This window comes from Charadrius vociferus, unplaced genomic scaffold, assembly GCF_000708025.1.
Source record: "Charadrius vociferus isolate BGI_N301 unplaced genomic scaffold, ASM70802v2 scaffold513, whole genome shotgun sequence".
NCBI lineage: Eukaryota > Metazoa > Chordata > Aves > Charadriiformes > Charadriidae > Charadrius > Charadrius vociferus.
The window spans coordinates 267,749-284,208 of record NW_009647423.1 but is presented as its reverse complement, the minus strand read 5'-3'; the positions used below and the strand labels follow the sequence as shown (position 1 = coordinate 284,208).

General features: G+C 37.7%; 1 protein-coding gene across 1 annotated transcript in view; it reads left to right on the top strand.

Annotated features, from left to right (window-relative positions):
* The window catches only part of LOC104282431 (collagen alpha-1(XIX) chain-like), a 72,761-nt gene that overhangs the window by 31,332 nt on the left and 24,969 nt on the right, over positions 1 to 16,460 (top strand). Inside the window, exons 4-9 of the mRNA XM_009880524.1 lie at positions 1,257 to 1,380; positions 1,771 to 2,046; positions 3,731 to 3,811; positions 5,899 to 6,024; positions 6,874 to 6,936; positions 16,017 to 16,070. Of these exons, the coding sequence (XP_009878826.1) occupies positions 1,257 to 1,380; positions 1,771 to 2,046; positions 3,731 to 3,811; positions 5,899 to 6,024; positions 6,874 to 6,936; positions 16,017 to 16,070 (724 nt within the window). The remainder of the gene's footprint in view (positions 1 to 1,256; positions 1,381 to 1,770; positions 2,047 to 3,730; positions 3,812 to 5,898; positions 6,025 to 6,873; positions 6,937 to 16,016; positions 16,071 to 16,460) is intronic.

Below are 16,460 nucleotides of genomic sequence, written 5' to 3'. Positions count from 1 at the left end.
GATTTCCAGGAGTGTTGTGGGGTTGTTGTCTTGTCAGCTGGTGCTTTCCTCTTTTCTTTTTTTCTTTTTTTTCCCCCTTTGGTTTTTTTTTTGTTTGTGGTTTTGGAGTTTTTTTAATAGAGCCTTTATAGCGCATTACTGTGCAATTATAATCCCACTTGTAGTTTTTTAGGCCTAAACCATTTACTTCACATGATTGTGGAAAGAAAAATGAGGGAAAGTTTTCTGCTGTGTTGGGCCCTCCGCTCTGACCCCGGGAATGCCTTTTGCAATGTGGCTGGTGTGGCAATCCTGACAGTTTTCAGCAAACAGCAATTTTAACGCTTTAGCTACTTGTGTGTTGTGTAGCGTTTGCATCTATGGTTTTCATTTGTCTCACCTCTGTCTTAGAAAAGAAATAGTCTGAAATGCAGAAGCTTCAAAAGAAAAAAAAAAAAGTTGATTGCACCATCCTAATTCGTTTAGTACAGAATTAGTGTATATTTAATGATTACCAAAGTCTGTAGAGTTGAGTAACAGACTAATTTTATTTTTTCTGAAATACAAACTTTTCAAATAGTTCGTAGAAGTGGTGTTGTACTGCATTCTGTGATATAGCAGCAAGTCAGACTTTTTTTTAGAGGTGTTGATGTATCTTAGGTAAGAAAGGAATAACAAAATCAAACAACAGCAAGTCATTCGTTTAGAAATGCATTCCTTATTTTTGTTCAAGCCTGCTAAAGTCCAGCTGTTCTGATACTCAGGATGTCCAAGTCATTGCCCATGGAGGTCACTGGATCAGAACCCCAGCTCAAAGCAAGACCAACTTAGAAGTTAGATCAGGTTATTATGATCCCTGTCCAGCTGTGTTTTGAAAGTCTCCGAGGATGGGGATTATTCTACAAATCCTCTGGGAAACTTGTTCCAGTATCCCAAGCAGTATATTGGGAAAAGCAGTATTTTTAAATAAGTTCATGTGTGGCATTCACTTTGCAGCAGTTCTTTAAAACTCCTATTGATAGTAATCACAGATTTTAAGGAAGTTAGAACAAAAAAATTAATTAGTGAAATCTTCAGTAATTTATTATTAAAAATAGACTGAATGGTACTTTTGAGAAGAGGCACTTCTGAACGCTGAAGCCCATGAATTTGTATGAGTGTGAGTGAGCATTTGGCCCCTTGTTTTCACCAGGTATTATTTCTGTTCATTCCTTTTAAGCAGTGTTTGTGTGTGTAAGAATAACAAGAAATCTTTTTTTTCCTCTCTCCTATTGTAGGCAAGTATTTCCAAATGGGCTTCCTGAAGAATATTCTCTAGTTGCTACGTTCCGTGTACGACGAAATACCAAGAAAGAGCGTTGGTATATATGGCAAGTTTTAAATCAGTATGATACACCTGAGGTTAGAGTTGTCTTTGATTTATTTTTTTTCATTAAGTTTCTTTTTTTCCTATATCATATGGCAAATATAACTTAGTGGATGTTTCACCAGTATATTTAGGTACAGTTAATATGGAATAGACAGACTGCTCTGAAATAATTGGTGATTTATCATAGGAATGACAGAAATTTAACAAAATGTATTGTTAAGACTGCAAACTAGGATAAGATGACATGTTAAGATTTATAGCTGATATGTCCTTACAAAGTTACATAGAAGAATGCTTCATAACATAATTCTTGCCCAATCTCTGTAGTCAAAGTATTTTTATTATATATAGTTTGTATATGTGTTTAATTCTTATAGTCTAACTTTTAGATGACCACTTCTTTTCTTTTATTTTGCTTTCAGATCTCTGTCCTTCTGGATGGTACAAAAAAGGTTGTGGAGTATATGACCAAATCTGCTCAGGGAAATATACTGCATTACACTTTTAAAAGTCGAGAAATATATCCATTGTTTGATCGGCAGTGGCATAAGCTTGGTATTAGCGTGCAGTCGGGGATCATTTCCCTCTATTTGGATTGTAATTTAATTGAGAGAAAGCAGACTGATGAAAAATTCACCATTGACTTACAGGGAAGGACTCTGATTGCTTCTCGTGCTGCAGACGATAAGCCTGTAGATGTGAGTAGTATGAAAGGAAAACCAGATAACTTGAAATTGTGTTTTAGCCACGCTTTTACTAACACCATCGTAAAGAATTTTGTAGTTAAAAGGTTCAAAACTGGTTTTTAATTTTGAGTGTGTATTCTTAATTTGAAGTACTTACGTCTTTTTCTCTAAACAGTATTCAGTGCTGTAGCATCTACTAAGGCAAACCTTCTGTTACCAAAGTAACTACAAAAACTCAGTCGTCGTTTCAGGAGTATATTTTGCTGTATTCACTTTGTATTAAGCGCCATATAGTTACCATTGAAATATTACTATATTTAGAGATAACTTCCAGCAGTAATTTTTTTTCTTTCCATTTTTATGAGGTTTATTTATAAGTTTGTATCAGTCATCTGTTACGGTTTATCTCTCTGTGATACAGGAGAGACACAAAAAATTTAAGGATTACCTCTTTATGAAGATTGTATCACATTCCAGGGTAATTCAGCTTTGCAGAAATAGGGGCACACATTGTTCATGGTTGTCTCGCCCTCCTTCGAATGGTGGGGATTGGGAAGTGACTGGAGGTGTGTTTCCTGCAGCCTTTGGTGCAAGAATTACTCAAGGCAACCTCATAATATTCTGGGCTGTGCTCACAGCAAGTGGTGTGAAAGCTCCAGTCACTTTGTTTTAAGTACGCTGACATCCAGTTACCAAGTTTAAAGCATCTGACTTGGAGTTTATAGCGACCATCTGAAAGTTTCAGCTATATTATATACACTGTACTGTTCCAGATTAAAATAGCCCATTGTAACTGCAAGCTAGCATTGTGGGAGGAATCAGTCCTATGAGGCGCTGAACGCTTTGGCCTGGACTCAGAGCTCTTATTTCATGGGGCCAAGCTCATGCTTCATTTTATTTTCTGAGTTCAACTTTATTTGAAATGTATGTACCGTCTCCTCATTTCCAAATAGCACACAGGAGAAGCAACGTGTTGGTTGCATGGTCCAGGCTGGATAATTCTGAGTGGAAGTTGTCGATTGGGATTTCCACATTTGCAAGAAAACATTAAGGGCATAAAGCTGATGAAGGCAGCAGAGTGGATCCTGTACTGACAGTCACTCTTAATACCAAGCGCAAGAGAGAGAATAAGAGGGTACAAAACAGATGCAGAAAGAGGCATACAAGGGCAAGATTAGCTCGTTAAATTAGATGCTGTTCATCTCACCAATCCACCCAAAATCTCTGAAACAGAAGCTTTATGTACAGAGTTTGTGATTTTTGCTCTTCAGATGATTTAGTGGCAAGGTCCAGGCAAAGGTCTGTCCAAAGTGACAGAAGCTGTATGTGAGATAGAGCTTATCGAACCTTTACTGTAGTTCACTGCAGGAGAAAATTACATTCCTGAAAAGAAGGTTTGCAGAGGATGTCTAGAGGGCCAAAATGCCTATGTAGCGTAGCAAGAGCAGTACAGAGGGATGCAACTTAAATGAAGATAAATTAAATCTAAAATGTGATTTACATCAAAGTAATAGAGTGCATAATTTGTTCTTTAAGTGAGGAGCTGTGTAATTGTTTTGGCTTTGTCCCTTCTTCCAGCATGTCAGAAATGTGCAGTGTTTCAGAGAGAAAGTTTATTATGCCAAGATGAGAAAATGCATGCCGTAACACATTATCTTTTACATCTCATATTAACCTCTTTTGTATTTCTCAATAGATTGAACTTCACCGTATAACAGTTTATTGTAATCCAAAACTTGCAACGGAAGATTCGTGTTGTGAGATATCTGCAGACCTGGTAAGTTATTTGTTAAAATGCAAATGTTAATACAAAAAAAAAATTGCTTAATTGTTTCTTACTGAAGAGTTGTAAAGAAATTTCAATATAAGCGTTAGGTTAATTACCTCCTAAAAATGAATCCTGTGTCTAGAGTCATGGTACGTTGTTTCTTGCTGCCTAACTACATGACACAGTGGAACTTCAGTAAAAGGCACTAGGTGCTGCTAGTGCTTTTAAAATGCATTTCTTAACGTTGATTAATGTCTAATTAGTAACTGAGCAAGTCTCAGAGAGAAGGAAACAAACCACTGGGATGACCTTAGGATGGCTTCAAATAACAGAGGTCATTTTAATAACAGTGGCATCTAGTGGAGCATTACAGATGACAAAAAAAAGCCCATGAAAGAGTCTGCATGACAGTGGAAGGGAAGAAGAATAGGAAGGTGTTGAGGGTGTTTCCCTTACTGCAATACACTAACGTGGAGGAAGGGGTGTTTCATAATTGGCAAATACTTTCTTCTTTATAATGCACGTGCTGAGATGTATGTATTGTTTAACATAAGGGAAAACATAGATTTAATGTAGAGGGTTCCCTTTTCCCTTTTGTTTTGATAGACAGAATCAGTATAAACTAGAAGACACTAGAACTATAGAAATGCTTGAAATTGTGGATGTGATTGTTTTGCTGAATCAAGCCCATTTGGAGAAAAAAAACCTCAGAAATAAAATATGTTAAAATATCAGTCTACTAGTTACGAATAGTCTGTAGGAGCAGGCTCCTCTGAGAGAGTGGGCAGTACCATCACCACCCAGCCTGCAGTCAGGAAAAAACCCCAGAACATGCAGAAGGACTGACTGATACTATCTACAAAGAGATGGGAGAAAAGGGTACCTGGAATGGAGGGATAAAGCTGCCCAAGAACAGAGGAGCAGAAGACTTTGTCAGAACTGACAACTGATAGGTGCTCAGAAGCATGGAAGAAGATGGATCTAACATATCAAGGGAAATTTCAATTTTAAATGATAATTATTCAAATATATTTCAAAATATATTCCTGATGATAGAGCAGGCTTTCGCTTGAATGTATAAGCTCATAGACAAGTGAAATGAATGGGTTTTCCTGGAGGTTCCACTTTATGCATGGGAATACAATTTATTTAGCAGTAATGACAGAGCAAAAAAGTAAAACCAAAACCTCTACCTACATATGAAGACAAAGAGATCAAGGATAGGCTTTATAAATAGCATCTTAAACATTCATTTAGCTATATAGCTAAATGCACCATCACTTTCATTTGTATGTCTTATGTTGAAGATATAAAAAATGATGCACTACTTGTTAATGACTTTCATATTGAACCCAGTATTACGTTTTCCGATTTATTTTTTCGTTACTTCCTTACCAAATATAAGGGCTACGTTTTCAGTAATTTAAGGGAAGAATTTATCCTTGGATACAAATTTCTACACTAAGCTGTAAATCCACATGGGAATTCCTTTGACAAGAGGCTTGCAGGAGACCTCATTACATCTTAATGAAAGCTTCTGAAATTTATCAGGTTCTGTTGACTTCCTGTAGTATATCTTCAGGCTAGCTCAGCTCTTGTGAGTTATAGACAGGTGAATATTGGCTTCAGGGCTTTTTGTTTGTTTCCAAAGTGTGCATGCCTGAAGTATTTAATTACAAAAAAAAAAGGACAGAGTTTTCTCTCATGCTCATTCTGACATTTTGCATTTCGGGGAGGGGTGGGGGGTTGAGGACAGAATGAGACTGAGAAGTACCTTTTTTTTTTTCCCCATGGGCTTTTTCTGCTTCACTGCTTCTAATTTTGGGAGACTTTATTGCTCTGTCTGGGCTCTTTTGGAAGAAAGAAGTGGGAGAGCAAGATCAGTTTTAACTGGTATTGATTTTTGTACAGAAGGATCACAATGTCTAAACCTCATTTTACTGCAGCTTTTTCCTCTGTTTGGCAATTGTTGTGTCTTCTATCTAATGTGGTGCGTACAGGAGTATTAAAACAGAAAGTAACTTAAAAATAGTGTTTGGATGGTATTTATGTATTAACCAAAGTGGACCAAAGATCAGAAATTCTTTTTATTTTAGTGCCCACGTGAGGAAAGGTTACTTGCTACGACTTCATCACCGGTGACTGTTCATGCCAGCAAAATATATACACTTCCAGGAATGCAGCAAGAATCTAGAAAGAGATGCCACTGCTTTCCAAATAAAGTATGAGGTTTTCCTGTTGCTTTTTAGTGCATCATGCTGTTAAATCCTGATAGGTATTAAAAAAAAAAAGTTGATGCGTTGGTATTTTTTGCAGTTATGAAAAATATCTTACTGGTTTGTAGTGTTGTAATATACTTACATTGTATTTCCCAGTTAAGAAACAGTACATTTTGATGGTATTTATGTATTAACCAAAGTGGACCAAAGATCAGAAATTCTTCTTGTTATTTTAGTGCCCACGTGAGGAAAGGTTACTTGCTACGACTTCATCACCAGTGACTGTTCATGCCAGCAAAATATATACACTTCCAGGAATGCAGCAAGAATCTAGAGAGAGATGCCACTGCTTTCCAAATAAAGTATGAGGTTTTCCTGTTGCTTTTTAGTGCATCATGCTTTTTAATCCTGATAGGGGTTAAAAAAAAAAAAAAGTTGATGTGTTGGTATTTTTTGTAGTTATGAAAAATATCTTACTGGTTTGTAGTGTTGTAATATACTTACATTGTATTTCCCAGTTAAGAAACAGTACATTTTAGATTTAATTACTTTAAAGTTAGAATTGCAAAGGTCTGTAAGGTTTAGTTGTTTGAACACACACACACACACACAAAAGATCCATGGTAAAAATAAGATTTATATTTAGGCATTATATTTAGTGTAAATGTTTTTACTTGAGAATAATTACTGTCTACATAATGCTTTTTTCTTAAATCATTTTCCTGGGTGTTGTGCTATATTTATTCTGAGTCATTTGCTTTGTTAAGATTTTGTGATAAAGACAAGGAAACCAAAACAAATACATATTTGGGATCTGCTGCTTTGTTGACTTTTGATTTCTTTTAAAATCAGGGAGAAGCAGGATTGCCAGGAGTGGCTGGTTTGCCCGGCCAGAAAGGAGAAAAAGGTGAAAAGGTAAAATACCAATTAAATTCTTTCTTTCAAATCTGTATCTTTGGCTTATCTTTCTTAAATAGGATCTTTATGGATTCTGTTATTCCTTCAAGGAATCTCCCGCAACACAGGTTAAATCCTTTATCAGTCAGTCTCTGGCTCTGCGTGTGGGCTTCCTGCCAGGCAGCCTACGGCTGTCTCACTTTGAGGTCCTCCCGCATCAACGCCATGGAACACATGCATTGCCTTCCCTGCCTGGGAAGCACGTGTCCACCCAACCTGTCAGCATGTCCTATTGTCTGTTCCCCTTATCCAAAGAAAAAAAAAAGAGAAGTCGTGTATGTTGTCTGTGACAAGGATTTTCCAATATCATGCATGTAGGCCACTGCTGATGGATAGAATCCTGTGTGGTGGATTCATCCTTGCAGCCATCAGTAGGAGGGTATGAATTCACTTGCATAACCTCAGCACTGTGTATTCACTTCATATCATTCTTACCTGAAACGTTCTTAATTTTGAAGACAGAGGTACTTGACCTTGGCAGGTCCCTAGGACAGGTCAGTTGGTGATCCTTTCCTTGGGCCTATTCTGTATTTTTGTTCTGTAATGCTCACCATGACATTCCTGTGTTATTTAGCTTGGGGATTTCCTAATAATAAAGGTCAGCATATCAGACGTTTTCCCTCCATACTCCTTTCCCTAAATTTGGTTGGAGGATGCTGGATTAGGACACGTATGGGAATGTGTTTTTCTTGTGCTAATAGAGGGGGCAACTTGAATAAACTGTTGCAAATCAGCCAGAAAGACAGTGGACAGGAATTCTCAGTTCAGGGAATGCCATGTGAGAGGAAGATACGTGGAATGTCCTAATCCAGAGGTTAGGATGGAGGTTTCCGAACCCAGCATCCTCCCTCATAGCACACTGTTCAATACGTGATCTGAAATAGTTTGTGAAGGCAGCCAGTGCTGTTCCTTGGACTGCAGTACCTGGCTGACATGGGTCCAGTTCTGAGAGCTTATCCACACAGTCAGTTGAAATTAAGTAAATTCCTTGATAGTGTGATAGTGTCTTCCCCACCCCCCAACTCCTCCCCTCCAATATATGTTTCACTTTTGATACTAGCTGTCTTTTTCCCAGGTGGAAAAAAAGAGTTCAGGCATGTTAGTTTCTATAGCCCAGCTGAACCTAGAGGGATTGTTGGCAGTTTCCAAATTTGTTCATGAATTTTTGCTGATCCTAGGTCAGAGCTGATAGAACAACTGTCAGCGTTAGGGTAAGCCTATGTTACCAACATAGGGAGTTTCCTAGCATTTATTTGGGAAACTCCTCTTCTGTTCCTGACATGACCCATTTAAAGCTGTTGCTGCTACTAAGATGAGAAAGGAGACTTCAGAAGTCTAATTTTTTTACCATTCCATCTCACAGCAAATTAGCAATATTTGCCATGCTAAGCATAGTACCTCTAAATAAAGTATTGTGGGTGCCTGTGGTCACGTCCAGTTCTGTTCTCCTGTTCATTTGACAAAGAAACCCTCATTGCATTGATTCAAAAACCATCCAACAGTCAATGAACTCTTTCAACTTCTGTGCATCACTAATAGAAAATTGTGTGAGGCTATGTTTGACATGGTTGGTAATTACAAAGTACAAAACTTTTGGTTTTGATGTAAAACTGAAAATTGTTAAGCTTGAGATTCATGAAAAATGAATCTTTCAAGATTTATACAAATAGATATTTTGGTAGTGGCCTACTACCTGTAAGTCCAGGTTTGATCTATCACCAGCCACTCTGATACTTCACTGAATAGTTAGAGCCTGAGCAGGATTATGTGCATCCAGCAGCTTTGCCTGATGATAGTAAATTGACATTTGTGAATGTCAATTCACAAAATTCAGTGAATCAGCCAGCAGGTTAAAGTCAAAGGTAGTACAGGAGGTAGAAAGCTGCTTAATTTGCATCTTCCTTATAATTGACCAGTACTTGCTACTTCCTAGATTTGTGGTGGGTTTTGTTTTGTTTTGTTTGGGGGGTGGGTGGAGTGCACATTACTGCTGTGATTAAAAGGATGGTCTCACTGTTGACCTTTGGGAGTAAAGGAATACTGCCTTGAATAGTGCCTGTCATGGTGGAGTTGAATGCTTCATTCTCTGAGGCTTTAGTGCCATTTTTTCTTTGTCTTAGCATTTATGCAAGTTTTCAATGACACTTGCTCTCAATGATGGGCTTGTTACATCAATAATTAGAGGTGGAGAGGCAGCAAGACCCCAGACCATTCCAGACATGTGAGAGACAGGATTTATTGCCAGATTATGTAAAGGAGAGTAACAGACTGTGGTTTTATATTTTTTAATGTTATACATTAAAAAGGCATCTTCTTGATGACTTTAGCTGGCCAGTCACAAAAAAAAATGGTATTTCTATAGGTTGTCTGATGGTTCTTCAGTCTATGTTTCCCACTTTGTGATCAGCTCATCATTTTATTGTTTCCGTTTGCTTCTAAACCGCATTATTATTACCATGCGACTAATTATATTTAAATATCTTGCCATGAATCTATCCATCCAAGTGAAAACAAGTTAACGTTAATTTTTTAGCTTCTTTTCTAGGAAATTTCTGTATCCGTTGATATTATCTCTTGTTCAGCATAATATTCCCTATACTTTTATTTTATGTCATTCCAGTTTCCTGTCCACTGTAATTAATTGTGTGACTGAATTTAAATGTCTTTTTGTTGCTAAGGGATTGGAAAGAAAGTCTCTACATATACAAATTGGTGTTAGGCTATATTCAAGTCCCCCAAAATTGCCCTTCTCTTCAATCTAACATAGTTGTCCCTTAAAATTAGACTGTTTTGCCTGTTCAGAAATATCTAAGCTATCACCAGTACAAAGCATGATACCTGATAAGCCTTTTTTAGGCATTTTGAGTTTAATTACTAGCCCGTTTCCACTGCATTCCTGTACACTTGGCAGTACTCTTGGCAGTTCTGTACTCTTGGCTCATATTAGTACCTCTGAATGGGTCTGAGCCAAAGTGTCTTGTGGGTCCAAAGGATTAAAGTGCCATATTTTCACTGGAACAGGCATTCATGCAAATATTGATGCATTTCTGGCAATCTGTCCATCTGAATGTACGGGAGCATCACTGATCAAAATTATTCCATTTGTGTGAATGACCTTCCTATTTGTGTGCCTGGCCTTCCATTATGGTTTCATGAGGACAGTTCTTCACTCAACAATAGAAGTATTATCTCTGGTGCTTTGGGGGTGAAGAAGCTGCTCAGTTTCAAGACTGTCTCCCTTCTTTAATGACCAGACTGTCCAGTTTGGTACCATACACCCCTTACTGTGTAGCAGAAACTGCCTCCAGGGCAGTAGTCCCTGTCCCTTTTGTTTTCTGTACAAGCTTGGATCCAAGGATGTTTGGTCTGCAGGATTTTATTTGCTGGGAGATCAGCTTCTGCAGTGATCTGCAGCAAGGGACAACCTGTTCTTTAATGTCTGAATAATTAAGACTCAAAAAGTCACCTGAAATGACTTTGCAGCTTACTGGTCTCTGCCCTTGAAACACGCTTTTTGGACTGCCTGATAGCTTTTTCTCCTTTGATGAAAACTGAGAGGCAGCAGCAGTCAGGTGTACAATATAGGTTATCCCTGAATAATATACTGTGTTACTCTCACGGTAGCTTGGCTTTTAACACAGTGTATTTCACAAGTTTCAAGTGGTCACAAGCCAGGTGGAAGTCTCCTGTGATTTAAGACATTTTGATATCTCTTCTGTAGAGCTAGGTTTCCTCTTCTGCTGAGCCGAGTAAGAAATTTACTGTTTTCTGTTTTGGAAGCAATTTCTACAACTTTGGCATGGTATATAGCTATTCTGATTCTTACAAATATAGTTGTTATTGGCAAATGTCTTTTGATCATGATGTGAAGGTCCTGTTTTGTCCTCAACATGTAGAAATTATTCAGAAAGACAGAATATGGATCGTAGTAACTGGAATGATTACATATATAGTGAATATACAAACATTTTCTCTATTAAAGAGGCTAAAAAAAGTAATTGTATGTTATCATTTTTATTTCTTTTAAGCAAACTTAGTGTCCACAAAAGATTTCAAATAGAAATCCAAAGAGAATGAAATATTTTGATTTAACATTAAACCATTCCAAACTGTGTTAATAGGTCATTGGTTAATGCTCTAAGTACAGCAGGGAGCAAAAAGCCAGAGGCAGAGTGCTTTCAAACATTAAAGCACCTATTGATGCACACCGTGGTGGAATTTATTGCGATTCAAGTGAGCTTCATTAATTTAAATGTTACTTAAGGAGAAAGACGTTTAAAAGGCTATTTTAGGGTTGGTAGAGGTAGGTTTATGCAATATATTGTTGCAGTAGGAAAATATTTGTAATAGAGCGATAAGAAAAAAGAATTCATGGAGAACAAAGGAGGTGTTTGACTGCTCTTTCTGCCGATTTTCCTTGCTAGTCTTCCTTTCCTCCTTCTCTATAATTCCTCTTATAACCCAAGTCCACCCGATTCCACCTAAGACATATCTATCATGTTATGCAGCCTTGCGAATGGTTGCTTTCTGGTCTGATTTTTGTTGCAGAGGTTAGTGGTAGGGACCTAGAAGCTGGAACGCATGAAATAGGAAAAAAAAAAAAAAAAAAAAACGGGCAAAATACGGCTGGCTGTCAGTGATGACAAAGTCAGGAATTCCCAGTGTACTTGGTGGACTAAAATCTTACAATGGGCAAAAGGGAACGCTCTGCACCCTGTGGAGCTAAGAATTTATTGGTAGTCTGTCTTAATGTTTTAACCATCTAATAGTCCAAACTATCAAATTAATAAGGAAAAAACATTACCAGTAATACAGTTTAATTTCTTTTTAAAAAGTCTCAAATATGTACCTCTTTTCTGTGTTACCATATTCACTGTTCCAGTATTCATCTCAGTCCTAAGGATGGCAGTTTAAGCCCTCCTCCAGAGGGAATGGAGAGGGTGGCAGGGAGTCCTCAGCACTCTGGGGTGCTCAGAGGGTTGGGCAGTGTCACTCCTTCCCCAGCGGGGCCACCCCAGAGCTGAAGCTGGAGCATCAGGCAGCAGTCACTCTCCCCAGCGCAGGGGTTAAACCAGAGACACACAGCTCAGGCCACGGCTGAGTAACAGGGATGATATGTCCTGGGCTATATACTCCCTGCTTCTGCCCCAGTGCCAGGGAAACCCTGCAGTGATACCACCTTTGGGATAAGTTTTCTTTCTCACTCTTGGCAAATTCTCCGAATTTGAATTTATTGTATTCATGAAGTAAAAGTTCCTAATGAGTTGTTGGGTTTTTTCCCTAGGTCTAAATACTTCTATCACCATTTTATAATCATGAGAACTGTTTACCTGTCGGTACATCTAAGTTTTAAATTTTAGCTTACATAATTTCTTACAGGGACTGCCTCTGACATTAATCATACAGATGACTGATCTAGTATAAAGGATGAGTTCTCTACAGTACCTCTTTCACCTTCCACTTTATCACTTTTGGAAACCCTGCCAGTACCCTGTCTGCTGGGAGCAACTCAGTTCATAGTGTCCTGGTATTTCTTTCTTGATAATGATACACATTTTTCTTACCTGGATGTTTCTGATGCTATTGGCACATATAATTATACAGAGATGAAAACTGAGAAAGCTAATTTACTTATTCAAATCTTACAAAACCAGAACTGATTTTGGTTAAGCAGCATTTTGAAAACTGACATAGGTTACTCATTTTATCTGAACTAATATGTCCTCATTGTAGACAAGAGTAATGTTGTAATGTAACATTCTAGCAGTGTGTGCTCAAGGCCACGTTAATGTCATTCTTTCTATTTATTAAGTGCACTTGCTTTTGTCTTAGTATTAAAATCATAATATGTACCTGGTTAGTACAGAACTCTGCTGAGAATCTCATTTTCCTCCCCTCAAAATTCCCTGTGGACTTCGTTTTCTAGATTAAATATTAATGTATCAAGTTAATCCCACTCCATGTCACAACGCAAATGTTTTAAATAAATTTGCAATTTAAGAGACAAAATAATGTGTTTAAATAAAATACTTTCTTAAAAGAGAGTCTGTCAGTTTTATATGAGAAAGGAATGTAATTTATTAACTTAAATAATTACCGCTTTGTCATTCTCTCTATCACCACATTTGGCTTTAGGCTATCTTTGCTCTACATGATTCTTCAATAGTAATGTGTGGTAGAGGAATCAAGGTACTGTATTTTGTGTTTGCTACTAGCATATCATTTCTAGTTCTACACCAAGTGCATTGAATAAAGGCTGAATGGTGCAAAGAGGTAAAGGTCAAGTGCTGTGGAAACTCTCTGAATCATTAATGTAAAAAAATGATCACACGTTTAATATTGCAGGTGGTCTCAGATGTGCAAAATTGTTTCCACTTCAGATAGAAGGCTGATTGGTGTCTTTTGAAAGAATCACATTTGCTGTCTGCAGTCTCCTTTTAAGAATTTAGTTTGGCTTGGCTTTACGGAAAGTTGACAGAAGCATTTTTTGGTTGTTTTTTTTTTTTTTCATTTCAGCCTGCTGAATTTCCACCCTGTTTGCTTATGAGTTAACCAAAATAAACGTTGTCAAAAATATAGTAGCCATTCTATTGCATTGTTTGCAAGAGATCCCCTTCTGAAAAATGTGCTACGGCTTAAATATTTTATTCAATAACTATCTTGTGCTCAGTTGAAAAGGATTCTGACTGGTACCCCTAGTAGCAAATCCCAACAGTAGACTTAAAGCTCATGGTACAGCCTTTGAATGCTGTTACTCTGAATGTACCTCATAATCTATAAATGCCAGCGTTGTACTGCTAGTGTTCACCGGCTTATGAAATGTTCTTCTGGCAGCATATATTTCTGTTGGCTTTGGTGGTTCTAAGCAAATGCAATTGTTTACTCTCATTCTTACTCATTTAGTTACATAAACTTAAAAAGCTCGATTACTTTGTGTGTCAGGAATTAGAATACTCTTGTTAAGGCATAAAAGAAATGAGGTAGATGTAGGCCTAACGGTCAGGAACCCTGTTTCTTCACCTCATTTTATACTTTTGGCATCTACTATGTAAGAAAGAGAAGAGGATGCCTGTTCACTTTTGTAAAGGACTTTGAGTTCTGCAGAAGCAAAGGAAAATGCCATTGTGCAAAAAAAAAAAGGCAAAACACCTTTTAAAAATGCATTTACACATTGGTTTTTCCTTTTTATTCTGTCATGCTGCCTCTTGGAATACTGTTACAGGTTGTACAACATAAAGTATCTGATCTTTAAACTCATTGAACAAAAGCATGAAAAACTAGAATCTTTCAGACTGTTTATTAAAATCACAATTACAAGACATAAGCATAACTTCATGATCTAATTTGCTGTAGACTTGTCTTCAAGGTGAGGAGTCTGTCTATAGTTAGTGGAACAGAAGTGTGAACATACCTTGGTTAACTGGCTTGTATGTCATATATGCTAAAGGCTTCCTGGCGTGTAGCAGGCTGTGTAATTTTAGACTATACAGTATATAAAAATACACTGCTGAATGTAACAAAGCTGTTCTGGTCTATTAAAATACTGGCAAGTGGCATACGGGAACAGAGCGTGCATAGATAAGGAGTCACTCTGTGGGTGTTTAGATAAGGTACCGGGGGCCAGTCCTGCTTCTTTATCTCTCATAGTGCCAGTGGGTTCATGCTATTTATACACACAGGATTTTGGTCTACTTTTGAGACAGACCTAACAGGACCATTCCAATATTTGAATAAAAAGGACATAGGAGGTGGCTCATACACTCCTCCGGAACATTGCTGCTCCTGAGCCGTGGTTTCAACTTATGGCTGGAATGTTGCTTTGCACTTGGGAGTTGCTCATTTTGATTGTTTTGCTTAGCTCACGTGTTATAAACAAGGGAGTTTTGAGCCAGGCTGTGCATGAGCAGTTATTTTACTATAGTTTCTGTGAAGAGTTGTTAAGAAAATAAAATGGGGGGCAAGGAAGGTAGGTAAGTTTTATGGTGGGTGAGAAGCAACAGCAATAGCATTAGGGCATGACAACTTACTTCAAAATGATGGTGACAGTCATTAGGAAACATTATTCTGCTTTTTGGGAAAAGTAATGAGGAAACCCGACCTCCCGCACTTTGGTTCTTTGGTTTGTTCTGTTGTTTGGTTTTTTTCTTCTTTTTATCTTGAAGCTAGAGACAAAAATACTGAATTTTCGAGACTTGACTGAGACTGCCATCCGGGGCCCTGGATCTGATCCATAGGCTCCTAGGGTAGAGCATAAGGAAAATTAAACACCTCAGAGTACAGTGTGCTGAGTCAGCAGCTGCTGTATGCCAACCTAGAGGGAATGCTGAGGAAAAGCATATATTGTAAATCCTTCCTTTATGAGGACTTAAATGTTTTCTAATGACTGTTCTGGGATATAGCAAATGCCTTTGTTATGTATTACTTCTTGCCAATGTTACTGCGTCTTTCTTAGCTTCAGAAAGGTTAATAACTTCATTTCAGAAGAGAAGTATTACATTTACACTGAAAAGTTAAAGGTACTAGAGTATTTTGTCTATGAAGCTCTTTTTGTCATTTGTCTCTTAGAACTAAAATTTTCTTACAGATTTCTTGTGGTTTGGGGTTTGGTTTCTCTGAGGGGGTAACAGGGATGGAGAGAGGAACTGAGTTTGACTACTGTCTTTTAAAAATATTGTGGGCACATGACTTTTAGACCGAAGAAACCCATATTACGTGTTGAGCTTTCTCGGTGTGGAACATGCTTAACCTGGTGAAGATGGACCCACTTGGCTTCACTCTGCTGTCGCAGTGAATTCCCTTAAAATCAACAGACCTGATTTTTATGGAAATGTGCATGTGCAAGTATTTGTCACATAAGGGTCTTAATGGACATTATAGGTGTTTAAAAACGTATTTTGTCTGATTTGAGTGTTACATGTAAGGCATTCTCCTTGATAAAACTACGGTAGAAGATGATTTTCTGTTGAATGAGATATGACCTGAGTAGTTGTTAACCTGAGAAGTCTTTAGAACTCCTAACTGAATAATTTGTTTTGTAGGGTGAAATGGGCGCGAAAGGACAGGATGGTGTTGCTGGTCTTCCTGGCGAAAAGGTATGTTTGTGTATATTGATATGCAATTTGACTCATGGGAAGTGTTCATAGGAGGATAGAATGCTTCTGTTAGAAAATGAGCTTTTCTTACCTGCCCTGCCATGTTTTTGCAGCACGCCAAAAAAGCCACTCAGACCAGTAGTATTCTCTGCAGGTTCACTTTTTTGTTTGGGTTTTTTTTTTTCTAGGAGGGGGGACTATACAGAACCAAAGGAAGCCACTTGTTCCAGTGTGCAGTTGAAAGAAATAGTGGATTTTCTGCATATACATGGAACCCGGTTAATATATAAATGAATGAAACTCTCCAGATACATGTGTTAGTGCACTTCACTGTTTGGGGTGGGATTTTTTGTTTTGTTTTATTGGGTTTTTTTTAATTTTTTTTTTTTT